Source organism: Lutra lutra, chromosome 1, assembly GCF_902655055.1.
Source record: "Lutra lutra chromosome 1, mLutLut1.2, whole genome shotgun sequence".
NCBI lineage: Eukaryota > Metazoa > Chordata > Mammalia > Carnivora > Mustelidae > Lutra > Lutra lutra.
In genome coordinates this window covers 133,698,300-133,715,017 of record NC_062278.1, presented here as the reverse complement: position 1 = coordinate 133,715,017, position 16,718 = coordinate 133,698,300, and the positions used below count along the sequence as shown (strand labels likewise).

The following is a 16,718-nucleotide window of genomic DNA, read 5'->3' as shown; positions in this document are numbered from 1 at the left end:
TGTGTTCTTCTTTTTATAACTTCCTTCCCTAACACCATTGTCTATCAGAACTCTGAGTGCTAACCACAAATATGACACTGAAAAGAAGGCATGAGAAGAGAAAAATACATAGATTTTCCTCTCTCTTTTTGATGATTTTCATCTTTCTTTCCCATATTATTCCCTAAACACTCTCCTTTTCTGACAGAGTTCTACTTCTTTTCTCACTATCCTTTTACCATCCTTTCTTCATTCTATCCTTTCCCCTCTTGCTCCCAAATTACAGAGATTTTATTGTGTGCTTTTACCTTTAATCAATATATTCTTTTTTTCCAGGTAGAGAAACAGATGATAAAGGTGAAAAGATTATGAACAGAGGAAATTCATTTACCCCCAAGTTTAATCCGATCTCTGTGATAGAGTGATGTAGCTCAATCTTCAGTCCTTTCTGTTTTGTTTCGTTTTGTTTAGATCTCATTTCTTTAGGCCATAATTTTGTGTCACTACATTTAGTGTTTTTAGTCACTAAAAAGATGGACCTGCTCTTCTAGTGCTTTAAGAACAAATTTTGCTTTGTACCACATGCAAAACATCACGTGAGTCTTCAGTTTTGCATTGAGATCGCCTTAGTCTCAAAACAACTGCTCTAGTTTTTGAGCTGCCACTGAAGCTTTGAAACACTAAAATCTTGTATCAAATGGTAGGTGTACTGGATGCATGCCGACTAATGTTACTGCCCAAGAGAAATACTCTTTCAGTCAAACAATTGGCATCTTCACTGCCATTGTCAGTGATAACCTGCTGTGGCTATAGTGGAATGATTTGCAGTGTTTCAAATGATTTGCAGTAGAACAAAGGCAGAATTTTACTGTTCAACCTGAGTATTGGTAATTAGCCTTTTATTTAAATACTCTGTAAAATCCACAGTCTTTGCCAAACACTCCTATACTTCAGCACTATGTGCTACATGATCAATTTCTTCAGTAATGTAAAATTTTTTACTTAGAAGACAAATAGTATATTTTCATTCCATTTGTAGCTTAGTCCTTATTAAAGACAGATGAAAGAGTCTCAGTGAATTTTTGAAATTTTTTGAAAGGAAGTATATTCTCCAAATATGAATTATGCAATTCATAGTACCTGGAGGACCTAGGCATATGTAATAATATGATATTACAGTTAAATTGAGTCTTTTGCCTAAGAAAACAGTCCTCATTTGTTTTCTACCTTTATTAAACTTGGGAAGGAACCTGAGAACAGTCTACATGATGGTACTAAGAGTCATTCAATGATTTGTTAATTTATTTTATATGTATTTAGGGAGGACTGAGGTATAGGATAAAAATCTCTGCCTTCAGTGGAGCTTACCAGTCTAAGATAAGTAAATACGTACATTAGGTCAGATAAGTGCTAATGAGCATTGGCAAAAGCAGGGAAGAGACAGATGAATGACTGAAGAGGTAGATTCAAATTTTTAGATAACATGACTAGGAAGGGCCTCCCTGGCAGCCCATATAATATCTGAGGAAAGAGCACTCCAGACTGAAGGAACATGAGGTTAAAAACCTTGAGGCAAGTGTGCATGGCACGTTTCAGGAACAATGAGGAGGCTGGTGTAGGTGTAGTTCAGGCGACTAGTGAGGAAGGGGCATGTACTTCATTGCAGGCCTTGGTGGGTAGTGATGGACTTTGGCATTCATTCTGAGGGAGGTAGGAAGTCATTGTAGCATTTTGAGCAGAGGACGGATGTGATTTGACTTCAGTTTTAAAAGTTGCATTACGGTCACTATGTTGAGAAGAGACTGCAGGAGACAAGGGCAGAAATAAGAAATCAGTTCAAGTGTTGGCCTAGAGTGTTGGCAATGGGCTTAGAGGAAGGAGGTTGAATTCTGGATTTATTTGAGGATGGAACCAATAAGATTTGCCATTAAACTGCTTGTGGCATCTGAGAGAAATGGAGGAATCAAGGATTGACTCCCAAAATTTAGAGCCTGAGTGACTATGAGGGTATACTTAACCATTAGCAGAGGATATGAAGGAGTATGTAATTTGGAAAATAACAGGGGTTCAGTTTGTGATATTTTTAAGTCTTAGATGAGACATCCAAGATGAAATGTGGAATAGATGGGTGGATTCATTTCATTGGTCTGGATTTTAGAAGAGTGTTGGGGCGGGAGACAAAAATGTATAATAATAAATAAAATCTAAATCTCTAGGGCTGGATGAGATCACCTAGGGAGAAGTAGGGGATTCTTAGACCTCTTATAGAGGGGACTTTGAGAACTAAGTTGTGGAATATTCCAACATTCAGACTTCAGGGAGGTTTGGAGGAACCTGCACAAGAAGAGTAGCCAGAAAAGTAGGAGGAAGACCAGAAGAGTATAGGGTGTCATGGAAGTCAAGTGAAAAAAGTGTTTCAGGAGGAAGGAATTGCCAGCTATGTTAGGGTGCTGCTGAGAGGTTAAGTCAGAAGAGAAATGACAATTGGTGTTAGCAATGTGGGAGGTCTTTGGTAATCTTGAATAGGGGTTTTAGGGCAGTGGTGGGGACAAGGGTCCAATTGGGATTGATTCGGGAAAGAATGAGAAGAGAGAAATGGGAGACTGCAAGTACAGAGTTTTGCTGTAAAGAGAATGGGGTAAATATGGTGGCAGCCGAAATGAGAAGGGAAGTTTTTAGTTTTGTTTTTATGTAAATGGAAGAAATCACAGCATGTTATATACTGATGGTAAAGATGCATTGGTGAGGAAAAGATTTTGATATAAGAGGCGGGAGAATTTTTGGAGCAATGATCTTAAATGGGTCTGAAGGTAGAATATTTGACCTGCACTAGGAGCATATTCAGCTCATCTGTAGTAAAAGGAGAGAAGGCAAGGATTGTGTCTGGATATGGATTTTGGATGGTAGGAATTATGAAAGTTCTCTTCTGCTTCTGTTTTCTTTGAAGTGGGAAGCAAGATTGTCAGCTGAGACTGAGGTTGGAAATGGGGATAAATTGAAAGTATGAGTAGAGAAAACTTCGTATGAACTAATTTTCTAGGATAGTAGGGAAGAAAATGACACATTACGTAGATATTAAAATCACCAGGAGTTGGAAGTGTTGTTGGAAAGAGTGACAGTGAGGAGGAAATTAAATAAGTCACAGGGATGAAAAGTATAGCATAAAGAAAATAGTTACTAGTATAATGTCTGGTGACAGATGGTAACTACACATATCATGGTGAACATTGCATAATGTATAGAAATTTTGAGTCACTCTTTTGTACCCATGAAACTAATACAACGTTGCATTTGTTTAAAAAAAACTGAAAAAAATTTTGTGAAATGTCGGGGAATGACCTGTAGCAGTGAATGAATGCCTGTAGTTAGTGGGAAGTCTAGTCTTATGTGACATTCAAAACTGGGGTTTTTCGATCTGAGAATTTTGAAGGGGTGGGGGGTGGGAGGTTGGGGGCACCAGGTGGTGGGTATTGTAGAGGGCACGGATTGCATGGAGCACTGCGTGTGGTGCAAAAATAATGAATACTGTTATGCTGAAAAAAATAAAAAAATTAAAAAAAAAAAAACTGGGGTTTTTGTGAATAAAGAAAGGAGAATGAAAGACGCCTACCCCTGTCTAGGGTCTCCTAATGGTACTGTGAGAGGACTGTTGGAATGGCCTTGGTTTATGAAAAATGAGGTTAGAGCAGTATGGAAAAGTAGAGGACACAGGGGATGTTGTTGATGTCTTCCTTTGGGGCACAGTGAAGGGGTATTAGACCAGGAGATGAGATCAGAAATAGAGATATTTCTGAGATAATGCAGAGATAAGATCATATAAACTGTTGGAGATACAGTGGAAGAGAATCTAAAGAATTAGCATGAATACAAGAAAAGGACCACTTAACGCTCTTTAAAAACAGTAACAATAAAAACGTTCTACAGACTTTAAGAAGCAGCTGTTTTATATCTTTTCTGAAGACAGAACAAAGGGAAAAGGCCATTTTTGTTGTTTGCCAGGGTAATGAAGAAATAGATGCAAGAGTTTTTCCTTTCTCTGTCTCTGAAACATTTTAAGAATGAGCCTGTTTTCTCTTCAGAGCTTAAACATAATGGGATAAAGTGGGTAACTTGTTTAGGTTGTGTATTTCCTGTGGTACCGTTGGTAAAGTTTGAAATGACCATGTCAAATGAGTATTTTAACAGACATGGTATATTGCTTAAGCTTGATCTCTACAAAGTAAATACAGCTTAAATTGATAATTTAAAAAAATTATTGTTACAAGTACATAGGTTATTCTGATATTTCTTATTTTTGAAGATTTTTAGTGTCTCCTGTATTTTAACAGGTTGCGGTATTTTACAGAGCTAGTCCAAGGCACAAGATGAAAATTATTAAGGTGGGTCTTTAAGATTCACATTGTTTTATCTCTATCTCCAGAATGCTACTTCTTGTCTTTCGTTATGCTTACATTACTAGGAATATTGATGTAACATTACAGTCAGAAGTATTGTGAAGCAGAAGAGATTTTTTTAGAGCTTTAAATGGAAGCATTAATAATTTAGTTAACAAAGGAAGATGTAGAAGAAAACGTTAATGAAATATCTGCAACACAACCTTTAAACAATTGAACAGTGTAGATGTATGTTCTGACAGGAGTTCATAGCCAAATCATCCTAGTGTAAATAGCAGTAATTGCCTAGAAACTGAATAAATACAGCAAGAAAAGGAAATGTTATGAGAGTGGGAACAGTATTTCAAAGGTTATGGTTATTTATATTAATCAGCTAAATATATACAAAGCAACTGACGTAGTATCCATTAGTTAAAGGGCGTAAGTTCTTAATCAGAATAGCCCTCCATTGTATTAGTTCGAATTTCTCCACCTTCACAACTATTGACATTTTGGACTGGATTCTTTGTTGTGAGGGGCTGTCCTGTGCGTTGTAGAATGTTTAGCAGCATCCCTGACTCCTACCCTCTATATGCCGGTGGCATTCCCAAAGTCATAATAAAGCATATCTCCAGACATTGCCTGATGTGTCCCCTACAAAGCAAAATTGCCCCTGAGAGCCATGGTTTAATTAACTCTAGATCAGACTTTAGACATCGCTCTCACACATAATAGTCTATATTAATAGGAACTTTTTCTAAGCTTTATCTTAAGACCTCCATATGTTGAAGTTTGTTGAAAACTCAGTGGTCCATATTCTTTCCTTTATGATATGAAAAAAAAAAAAGGAGTTGTTTATCCTTTTATCTTTGTGGAAGTAACATTTTTATCAGAATCCCTTTTCTCCCCATTCCAGTCTCTACAAAAGAATGGGTCGGTTGTAGCCATGACGGGAGATGGAGTCAATGATGCAGTAGCTCTGAAGGCTGCAGACATTGGAGTTGCAATGGGTCAGACTGGCACAGATGTTTGCAAAGAGGCAGCAGACATGATCCTTGTGGATGATGATTTCCAAACCATAATGTAAGTTTTGTTCAGTGAATGCATATCACAGACTTTTTTCCCATCTTTTTCTGTACCCCATCTCCAGACAGTTCAACTGGAAAAGAATTGGGATAGTCAGTGTATTACGATATTCAGCAGTGGATGAACTAAACTATTATACTAGAATTAAATAATCTCATTTATGGTCTTTTGTGTAGTTTTGGACAATATTATTTGTATGGGATGGAAAAGACATAATAAATGGCAGAGTCATTCATTTAAGAAATATTTACTGAGTGTAGCCAGATGTCACATTTTTTTTGACCACCACTGGAGTCATACAGCAGTAAACCCTCATGATGCCTTTTTTTAAGTTAAATTCAGGCTATCAGAAATATGCATGTCCATGGCCTTACAGTAAGTGTAAAAATAACCAAGTTTCCATCCATACATATTTCCTTTTATCTGTAATTGTCCATGCTGTCAGTGATATAAACTACAAATTTAAATAGTTTTGTCTCCTTCAGCCACTGTTTCTAATTGATTTAAGATTCTTCTCTGATACCTGGTCATGTCAGTTGTACAATGTTCTGGTGGGGGGGGGGGTCACTTGAATCCTGTTATTAGAGATAACCTGAATCTTCCTTAGTTCAGTGACTCATGCTCATTACATGCCTGGCATACTTCATTAACCTATGGTGGCGTAAAGTGGAGCATGTGGGATCTTTGGACTCAGAACTGCCTTGGTCTTGTAGGCATATAAGTTTTTTTCTTTCCATTCTTAGAAATGTATAGAAATCTTAAAAGAAAGGGAAAGTTGTTTAAAAAACACATATTTTCCTAGATTCAACCAAGTAAGAATTTATTTATATTTTTAATTTTTTTAAAGATTTTATTTATTTATTTGAGAGAGGGAGAGAGAGCACGAGCAGCATGGAGGGGCAGAGGGAGAGGGAGAAGCAGACTCCTCGCAGAGTAAGGAGCCTGCCCCAGGACTTGATCCCAGGACCCTGGGATCTTGACCTGAGCTGAAGGCAGACACTTTACTTACTGAACCACCCAGACGTCCCTCAGATGAGAATTTAAGTGAATTTTTGTAAACCATATTCTCTATATAATTCTGTTACAGCACATATCTGATTATGTATGGGAGCAATAGACAGCTTAAATTCTAGAATTCTTATGTATCTTATTACCATTTAATTCCTGACATACATTAATTTAACACTAACCATGCATGCATCTTGTACCTTTAAGAAAAAGAAAATTGGAGAGGTAAAGAGGATCATTATTTTAGTATTATAAATGTGTAGTATTATCTCTTATGTAAAAAGACAATGGATGATTTTAATGTTGAAATATCTTCAAGAATAAGAATTTTAATATAATGTAATGAAATTAGTTCAGATAGAGCTTCATAGGCTTGACTTTCATTCCATACCAGAGTAATGTTTCTGTGTTTTTTTTCTAATCTTAATTATATGAAGAAAATAATAGATTCTTTTAGTGATGTATGTGTTATGTCAGTTGGAAATTTGTTTTCAGCATTAGCTCTACAGTGTTATAGGTAGATATTTGTTTTTGTGTGATAGTATTTCTTACTTAATTTCTTTTTAAATTTCAGGTCTGCAATTGAAGAGGGTAAAGGGATTTATAATAACATTAAAAATTTTGTTAGATTCCAACTGAGCACGTAAGTTTGTAAGAAGTTTGTCACCATAGGTCTTATAGATAAATAATATGAGAAGTAGAATTCAAGCAGAATGCTTAAAAGCTTCTGGGCTCTGTATTGTTCATATGTAAGTTTTCCAAATGAAAATGAATTCTATCCTAAAATTTAAAATGGCATGATAAAGAGATGATGTCTGTATCATTATCAAAATATAGAAATGTTTGTGGATTATTTACTAGCTCCAGAAATAACTAAGGAAGGAGTGTCAGATCTTAGTGTGTTTCTTTGGTGTCTTTTTCAAAAGTAGAGGGGCTTTTCTGTAACAAAAAACATTTGCCAAAATATTGTGGAAACTGTTAACTGTTATGTAGTAACAGCTATACCGAACTCAGTTTTTAAAATCTTCTTCTGTTTGTTGTTATCTAAACATCTTGGAATCTTTTATTTAAATGCTGTGGACTATAAAGTTTAACTCTGAGCTTCAAAATGTTCACACAAATGAAGCATAGGATACTCAGAAATACAGACTTTTTTTTTAAAGCACAGTAGTAAAATGATATTTTCAAATGCTGAAGAAGTGATATCGTAAAGGTAGTAATTATACTGTGCTGACAGATTTTTTTGAATGACTCTTTTTTTTCCTGACAGGAGTATAGCAGCATTAACTTTAATCTCATTGGCTACATTAATGAACTTTCCTAATCCTCTCAATGCCATGCAGATTTTATGGATCAATATAATTATGGATGGACCTCCAGCTCAGAGGTAAGAGGTTTTTTATACATGAACTAGTAGAAAGACAAAGAAGGTGTGATATCTTGATGATTAAGTTTTAAGATTTCATTCATGGGTAGGCATTGGAAACCCATTCATGCAGCAACATGTTTGTTCTAAATTGTGTGATTTGTGCATATATCAGTTACGCTCTTTGGGTGTTTGTTCATGTGTCACGGATCTGAGCTTTTACATTATATTAGATGCCCATTCTTAAGTTGAGAATAGTCTTTGTCCTCAGGAAATAAGTTTTTGTTTCTAAGAATGAGATGTGATGGAGAAATCCTGAGTTTAGTTTTATTACCTGGGTTCTATTGTCAATTTTAGAGACTTTGGGAAAGTATTGAAGGATCTAAGTATTTTCTTCTGTAATGGGCCATAGATGCTGCTTTCCAGCCGAAAAAGTAATTTGAGTGATACATGTCAGTGGCCGTTATAACAAATCATCCTAGTCAAAACCTCCTTGCATGAAAGGTATTTCAGAGTTTACTCAGTAGCTTAGTATTTCAGGCCATATTTGAAATAAGTAAACTTGTGTGTAAATGAAATTGGACAATTTTTTGAAATTTGACCGTGAGTCTCCCATCAAACTATGCCAAATAAACAGGAGTAAAAGAGGGAAGAGTGATAAAATCCGTGGTTATTTTTTAATAACCCTGAGTAGTTATAGCCAACCTTTTCTTTAGGATTCAGCATTTTGTTTCCATAAGAAAGCATTTAATTTCCTGGATAATTGTGGTTAATGAGAGTGTAAAAATAACAAATCCAAACCTTAAAACTTTAAAGTAATATACTTTTCTATTTGTTTTGAAGCCTTGGAGTAGAGCCGGTGGATAAAGATGTCATTCGTAAGCCTCCACGCAACTGGAAGGACAGCATTTTGACCAAAAACCTGATACTTAAAATACTTGTTTCATCAATAATCATTGTTTGTGGGACTTTGTTTGTCTTCTGGCGGGAGGTATAGTCACTGGATACGCTGCCTTAATAGCATACATTCTGTATGACTTAGTTATCTTGGTGTGTTACATGGAAGCTTAGAAAATTAGGAGAGCTCTTTGGAAAATATGATAATAACATTTAAAAATAGTTTAATTTCAGTTTTTATGGGTTAAAAGATTTGCTGATTCATTTATTAGAATAGTTTAAATCTGCAAAGGTATTAGAACAATAAAAATAATATTTGGGGAGAAATTAGAAAATCTGAGTCTGTTGCTACTTTATTTCATCGGAAAAGAAAGTTGTTTTAACATCCAATATATGGTGTGTGAGAAGATTGTTTATTTATATATTTATTTAAAAAAATTTTTTTAAATATTTTCTTTATTTGTCAGAGAGAGAGGAGCGAGAGTGAGCGCAGGCAGAGGCAGAGGGAGAAGCAGGCTCCCTGCCAAGCAAGGAGCCCGATGTGGGACTCGATCCCAGGATGCTGGGATCATGACCTGAGCTGAAGGCAGCTGCTTAACCAACTGAGCCACCCAGGCGTCCCGAAGATTGTTTATTCAGATTACAGCTATTCATTAGTGATTTATTTAAATGGCATATAGGAAATTTAGGTCGCTTATATTTGTTATGTCTTAGACTAAAGCTGTTTTACTCTGAAGCAAAGAAAATATTAACCTTTTATAAGCTTTCAGTATTTGTTCATTAAGATCATCTACTGATAATCATTTATCAAAATCTCTTGACAGCTACGAGACAACGTGATAACACCTCGAGACACGACAATGACCTTCACCTGCTTTGTGTTTTTCGATATGTTCAATGCACTAAGTTCTAGATCCCAGGTATGCTTAGGTGATTTTAGCTGACTGATTCAATTAATACAATCTCTCTGATTATAAGGCAAGGATTATGGGGTTTTAGCTTTGCTTGATTTTGTCTTCACAGATTATAGCCCCAGATACAATCTTCCCTATAAACATGTACCTACAAATGTGTCATAATGGAGATAGGGCATTTGGGCAGATAGCCTTACCCATGACCAGAAGATCCAAGTAAATCACAAGTTTAATCGCCTGGTCTTTCTTCTTTCCATTTTCTTATTATCTATAGCCTTAAGATAGGTTCAAGTTAATATTATCCGAGAGTATTGGACAGACCTCATGGCTTCTGTTAAGATGGTATTAGTCTCATTTTAGAAGGAAGTATTGTTAGAAATACAAGAAAAATTTTGTGCATATTAATGTTTTCTGATTATTTGTCAGTGTGTCAGAGCTTAGGACATTTTAAATTTGCTTTTCTTCCCATGTTGTATCTTAAGGTATGATCGCCTTTTCTTGATTGAAGTGTTTTGATAGAAAATCAATGGGCTGTGGGCTAGAACCTAGTAGTACTTTTTCAGAGAATAATTGTTCTTGAAAACTAGTTCCATTTTGAGACCTGACTCTTCATTTCAATTCTAGAGCTCCTTATAAATCCTCAGTTGTATCTGTTACCATTTAGCATGCTGGAACTTTCCAAGTACAATGAATTGTCATTAATTTAGACTAAGTTTTGAAGAAGCTACAATATTTACACACATAACTAGATCTATTCATTAAGAAAGGCTTTTAGATTATGCACCTTAATGGATAGAAATGATTTAGCAAAATAATCATACAAATGAAGTTTCCGATGTTTTGAAATGCTAACGTAAGTTTCTTTTCTTTCTGTGGTCTCTTGTTGATGTTACTGTAGCATCCTCTTGCAGAGAAAGCTTTCTTGATAGGGAAGGTACTTTAAATTGTACCTCTATTCCATCTGAGTTATTCCAAAATAGTAGTCAAACCATTAAGAGATTTTAGGGCATCGCCTAGTTCAGTCCACTTTATTAAAAATTAGAGATGACTGTGATAATAAAGAAGCTGTTTCAATGACAAAGGAATAATAATTGAACTCTTTGCTCTGTCAACAGACCAAATCTGTATTTGAGATTGGACTCTGCAGTAATAAAATGTTTTGCTACGCAGTTCTTGGATCCATCATGGGACAATTATTAGTTATTTATTTTCCTCCACTTCAGAAAGTTTTTCAGACCGAGAGCCTAAGTATACTGGGTAAAGAAATGTTATCTTATTATAATTTATATTTTTTATATGAACTATTGTATTTTCTAGTGCATTTGTTCAAAAACTTTTTTAAAAGTGAGATAAAAAAGTGAATTGATTTGAAAAAGGAGTGTGTTCCGGGCTCCTGGGTGGCTCAGTCATTAAGCATCTGCCTTCAGCTCAGGTCATGATCCCAGGGTCCTGGGATCGAGCCCGACATCAGGTTCCCTGCTTGGCCAGAAGCTGCTTCTTCCTCTCCCACTCCCCCGCTTGTGTTTCCTCTCTCTCTATGTCTCTCTCTGTCAAATAAACAAAATCTTTAAAAAAAAAAAAAATGTTCAGTTTTTTCATTTGGAGAAGTTTGGGGGGAGGGCACTTGCCTAACTCTAGGCTTTAAAAATTTTGTGATTTTTTTTTTTTCTTAGTTATTTTTTCTTGCTTATCAGTTGTCAAATTGTAGTTGCTGAGTCTGAACTACAGCAAATGAAAACCTGTTATAGAGCAATTGTAGTTTATAACTTTTTAATCTTATATGAAAAAAAAAACTAGATTTGGGCTTACTGAAAACCAGGTTGCTCTTCTTAAAAGTTACAATTTCAGTAAACTAATATTTTGCTATTCTTACTTGCTAATTTGTGCCTTCTTGTTTTACAAAATAACAGCCTGACCCTAAAAGCAGAAAATTTTACTAAGATTATATGGAAGGTAGACATTATTCTTTCACATACTATATATTAAATGTATTATGATATAGTACATTTAAAAATAATCTTCCTGTGTAAGGGTGAGGATTCATGTATTTTGTGGTAATGCTACTTTTAATTCTTGTGTTTTTAAGTTAATTGGGGATATTTATGAAAATAAGGTATGCAGCCTCACTGTATTTTATGCTATAAGTTACAATTTACCTTAAGGTTGAAATAGTTTAATTTCAATTTTTAAATTTCATATTTACACTTGTTCCTCTTTTTAAAAAGTGGGGTCTTAAGGAAACAGCTGCAGTTTTTCAAGCAATGAATAAGAATGGAATAGTGTAGATACTATTGTAAAGACATGGTCTTTATTTATTTCTTTAAAAAAATTTTTTTTTAATTTTATTTTTTCAGTGTTCCAAGATTCATTGTTTATGCACTACAGCCAGTGCTCCGTGCAATACGTGCCCTCCTTAATACCCACCACCAGGCTCACCTAACCTCCCCCCCGACCAAAACCCTCAGTTTGTTTCTTAAATACCACAATCTCTCATGGTTTGTCTCCCTGTCCTATTTCCCCCAATTCACTTTTCCTTATTTTTAAATCTTCAAAAAAGATTTTATTTATTTATTTGAGAGAGAGAACATGTACACAAGTGAAGGAAGGGGCAAAGGGAGAGAATATCCGAGCTGACTCCAACTGAGTGTGGAGCCCAACATGGGGCTCAATTTCATGACCATGAGATCAGGACCTGAGCTGAAACCGAGAGTTGGATGCTTAACTGACTGAGCCCATCCAGGTGCCCCAAAGAGATGGTCTTTGAATGGTGAGTTCTTCTAGGCTCTTGAATGGAATGGATAGAAGTTCCTAAATAATCTTTAGATAGGCAGTTTTCAATCAAAAAAAATTAAAAAGGCTGTGTGATCTATTAAATAGAGAACTCCTCTTGCTTGTGTTGCCGTTAATAATTATGGTTACAAGGTTATGGTTACAAGGTTATGTTCTAGTTCTCTGGCTGCTGCCTTTCCTAGCTATATGGCTTCAGATAAGTCATTTTTGAGCCTTACTTTCCTCTTCTTCTTCTTCTTTTTTTTTTTTTTTTGGGGTGGGTAGCAAAGCAAAGTTTATTGAGCCATAGTATAAAGCTCCTGAAGAGGGAGGGGACCTGAGAGGGTTGCCCCTGATTTTCCTCGTTTTAAACTGAGGCTGATTGTATGTACTTATAGAATGCTTGTAAAACAGAGTATTTTAAAAGCTCTGTTACAATGCTAGAAAAATGTAAGCTATTAAGCCTTACAGCTGTTTCAAAGAATTGTAAAATGCAACTTATTTTCTCTTGCAGATTTGCTGTTTCTTGTGGGTCTCACCTCCTCAGTGTGCATAGTAGCGGAAATTATAAAGAAGGTTGAGAGGAGCAGGGAAAAGATCCAGAAGCATGTTAGTTCGACATCGTCGTCTTTTCTTGAAGTATGATGCATATTGCATTCTTTTATTTGCAAACTAGGAATTGCAGTCTGAGGATCATTTAGAAGGGCAAGTTCAAGAGGATAATGAAGATTTGAGAACTTTTTAACTTTTCATTGACTAAAAATGAGTGTTACGTTAAAGACTTGATTTGAGACTTTAACCTGCTGGCAGTCCCAAATGAAATTATGCAACTTTGATAACATATTTCTTGATTTAAATTGGCTTTTGCAATTGAGTGGAACTTTATAAAGCATATGGGCAGTTATTTAATTAAAAAAAAAAAGGCAAAACCTGAACCACCTTCTGCACTTAAAGAGGTCTAACAGTACAAATACACTATCTATCTTAGATAGATATAAATTTTTTTTAATTTTTAAATATTGTACTATTTATGGTGGTGGGGCTTTCTTACTAATACACAGATAAATTTAATCATTTCAAAGGCATTCTATTGGTTTAGAAGTTGATTCCCAGGAATGCCATATTTCAGCTACTGTATTTCCTTTTTCCTGCAATGTAAGCAGCTCAGACACCTTGTGTTACTGTTTTTGTATCAAGTTTTTTGCACAGGATGTGACCACTGTCAGATCACTGTTCTTTTCTTTCTTTTTGTGATTGAAAAGCCTATACTGCAATTTGAAGTAAATGTTTGCTTTTCTTAGTAAGTGTAAATGGTTGCTTTTTTTTTTTTTTTTTAAAGTTATGAGTCTGGTCTAGCAATATTAATACAGGGGCATCAAGTGGCATTCTAGGTAGAGTAGCTTTGTCTGTAATTAACAGTTAGTTATAGAATCAAAAGCATTTAAGGGTGATTGGGCTAAAATTTATAATAGATTATATGAATATGTTAATGCCTCTTTTTTTGAGTTAAATATAAATATATACTTTGTCAAGTATCATTTTGTCATCCCCTAAATACAATTCCAAGTACCTCACCTGAATAATTGAATTTTATTTTTCTTAATGTCTTTCTATGTATTTTTAAGCATCTTTCTTAGGAAGTATAGAATGCTATACTTAATAAAAAAAGCCCCAAACTCAGAGAGATGGTTTATGAATCAGGGTATACGGGAAGACTTGGTGCGGGCCTTGAGATACTTCTTTGAGTATCTGCATCTTCTTTGGCTTAGATTGCAGCACTACCCTGAGCCTGTTCCTTCAGACTTCCACCATTTGTTCTCTGCCTTCCTTCGGTTGCATTGGGCATTGCTAGAGAAAAAGCCGGATTTACTCTTATAATGCCATCTGTTTTTATAATAGCTTGGTGAGGTGTAGGTAATTTTTTTCTTTTTTTCCGTGGTGGCAAATTTGGGCCAGAAATTCAAAATTAGAAATCCATTTTCTTTTTGAACATTTCTCTCTGACACAGAAATGGGTTTTAAATTCTTACATGTTTAATTCTTCTTGAAATTCATTAGTTTTGTATTTTATAATTATTCTTCATTTTTTAAACTGTCAGGGTAAACCACTTGCTAGTTTTTATCAATATTAACCTGCCAGTGTTAGCACTGAAATATTGTTATTAATGATAGGAAAAATATCTATTCTCTGAGTCCTTGTGATTGAAACAGTTAAGTATTAGGAGCCAAGATGTCTGAAATTTATTCTCCTTTACCCTTTAAGGCTCAATAGTCAATGTACATTTTTCTCATTAGATAGAACATAGAAAGCATTGTCTAGTCACTTCATCTTTAATGACGTGATGTCTCATATCTAAATTTTGTATGATTTTTTTTCTCTGTTACAAAGATTTGAAATATGTTATTAAGTGCATATCAATCTTTTGCTTTCCATTTTAGGTTCAGACTATGACTTATATGAAATAAATGTGCCTATCCTTTCATTCGGTTTTTGAACCAAAAGAAAAAAAATGATTTCTTTTCATAAGTTAATGACCTTCCAGTCGGAACTGTTAACATTAAAATCTTATGGATGTAGAAGATAACCAAAATAAGGCAGTACTCATAGTGCGTAGAATCTGTGATTTAAAAAGAAGTGAAATGTACAGTACAGATGTACTACATCCAGGTTTCAATTTTCTGTAGTGTAACAACAAATTAAAATATATTTGTATATATACAAATATATTTGTATATATTTGTATATATATATAAATATATATATTTATATATATCTTCTGTAGTATATCACCCAAATTAGTATAGATAATAAATGAGCTAGTATCTAAATTTAAAATTTTTGCCCCATTTCCTAGCCCTAGGACTTGCAGAGTCCTTAATAATACTAACTTACTTGATTTTTCCCTGTTAGACTACCTCCTGAAGTTATTTGGTCCCAAAGTGATTAACTATCTGGGAAGAAAAGAAAGGAACTTGAAATAATTCACCTAGGTAGATAATTCCCAGCTGCAGAGAAACAGGACTTAACATGTTCTCTCACATTTGTACTGAGCATAGCATGACCCAGAGATGAAACAAAGTGAAACCAGATAACCTAAAAACCTCCCCCTTCAGGATACAGGCTTTATTTAATAGCAGTAACCACACTCAGAACGCTAGAACACATTTTTTTTTTATACCCATGCAAGGTACATATTTCACATTGGTAGTCTTTCTGAAATCACTAAATTTTAATCTCTTTTATATAGGACATGCATGAGTATTGGCCATACTCAAAATAGTTTCTCAGTGAAAAGAATTAGTGTCAAACAATATCATATTCAAGAACCTTAATTAACTTTGGCAGTTCATGTGCATTGCATGTGACTCAAGCAAAAACTTAGATGGATGAATTATTATTTCAGTAAACTTTTACTTAGTGCGTAGAGTTTGCTAAGAATAAAAATGTGATAGGATCCTTGTCCTTCAAGAGCTCATGGACAGGGTTGGCAGGGCATGTAACCATTAACAAGCTATTTCATGAAAGTTAGTAGTGTTCTTGCACATTTATTTTAAAAATACACATACAGGGGCGCCTGGGTGGCTCAGTGGGTTAAAGCCTCTGCCTTCGGCTCAGGTCATGATCCCAGGGTCCTGGAATCGAGCCCCACATCAGACTCTCTCCTCAGCAGGGAACCTGCTTCCTTCCCCCCATCTCTCTCTGCCTGTCTCTCTGCCTACTTCTGATCTCTGTCAAATAAATAAATAAAATCTTAAAAAAAAACTATTAAAAAAGAGTTAATGGTCATACTAAATTCTGAGCTCAAGGAAGCTAATTATGGGGATAATCAGCTTGTCCAGTCACATACCAGTTAGAATATTTACCCACACCACGTTTCCGTATGCAAATCAGCTGTTTGGACTGTAACTTAGTCTAACAAGGCATTTCAAAGATTTCCAAATGCCAATGTAAAGGGAAACTTCCAGTAAAATGTGTGCTGAATTCATCTTAATGTATGTGTATTTTTTTTTTAAGATTTTATTTATTTATTTGACAGAGATCACAAGTAAGCAAAAAGGCAGGTGGGGGTGGGAGGAGGAGGAGGCTCTCTTTTTTTTTTTTTTTTTTTTTTTTTTTTTAAAGATTTTGTTACTTGACAGAGACACAGTAAGAGAGGGAACACAAGCAGGGGGAGTGGGAGAGGGAGAAGCAGGCTTCCCGCAGAGCAGGAAGCCCGATGCGGGGCTTGATCCCAGGACCCTGTGATCATAACCTGAGCCAAAGGCAGATACTTAATGACTGAGCCACCCAGGCACCCCTCTTTCTCTCTTTTTAAAATACTAATCC

General features: G+C 35.2%; 1 protein-coding gene across 5 annotated transcripts in view; it reads left to right on the top strand.

Moving 5' to 3' along the window:
* Positions 1-16,718, top strand: part of ATP2C1 (ATPase secretory pathway Ca2+ transporting 1) — a 179,125-nt gene that overhangs the window by 150,805 nt on the left and 11,602 nt on the right. For all 5 annotated transcript variants that reach the window (XM_047737069.1, XM_047737072.1, XM_047737074.1 and 2 more), the window contains 8 exons: positions 4,308-4,358; positions 5,269-5,435; positions 7,021-7,089; positions 7,717-7,833; positions 8,656-8,803; positions 9,534-9,629; positions 10,739-10,880; positions 12,907-13,031. In XM_047737069.1, the coding sequence (XP_047593025.1) occupies positions 4,308-4,358; positions 5,269-5,435; positions 7,021-7,089; positions 7,717-7,833; positions 8,656-8,803; positions 9,534-9,629; positions 10,739-10,880; positions 12,907-13,031 (915 nt within the window). The remainder of the gene's footprint in view (positions 1-4,307; positions 4,359-5,268; positions 5,436-7,020; positions 7,090-7,716; positions 7,834-8,655; positions 8,804-9,533; positions 9,630-10,738; positions 10,881-12,906; positions 13,032-16,718) is intronic.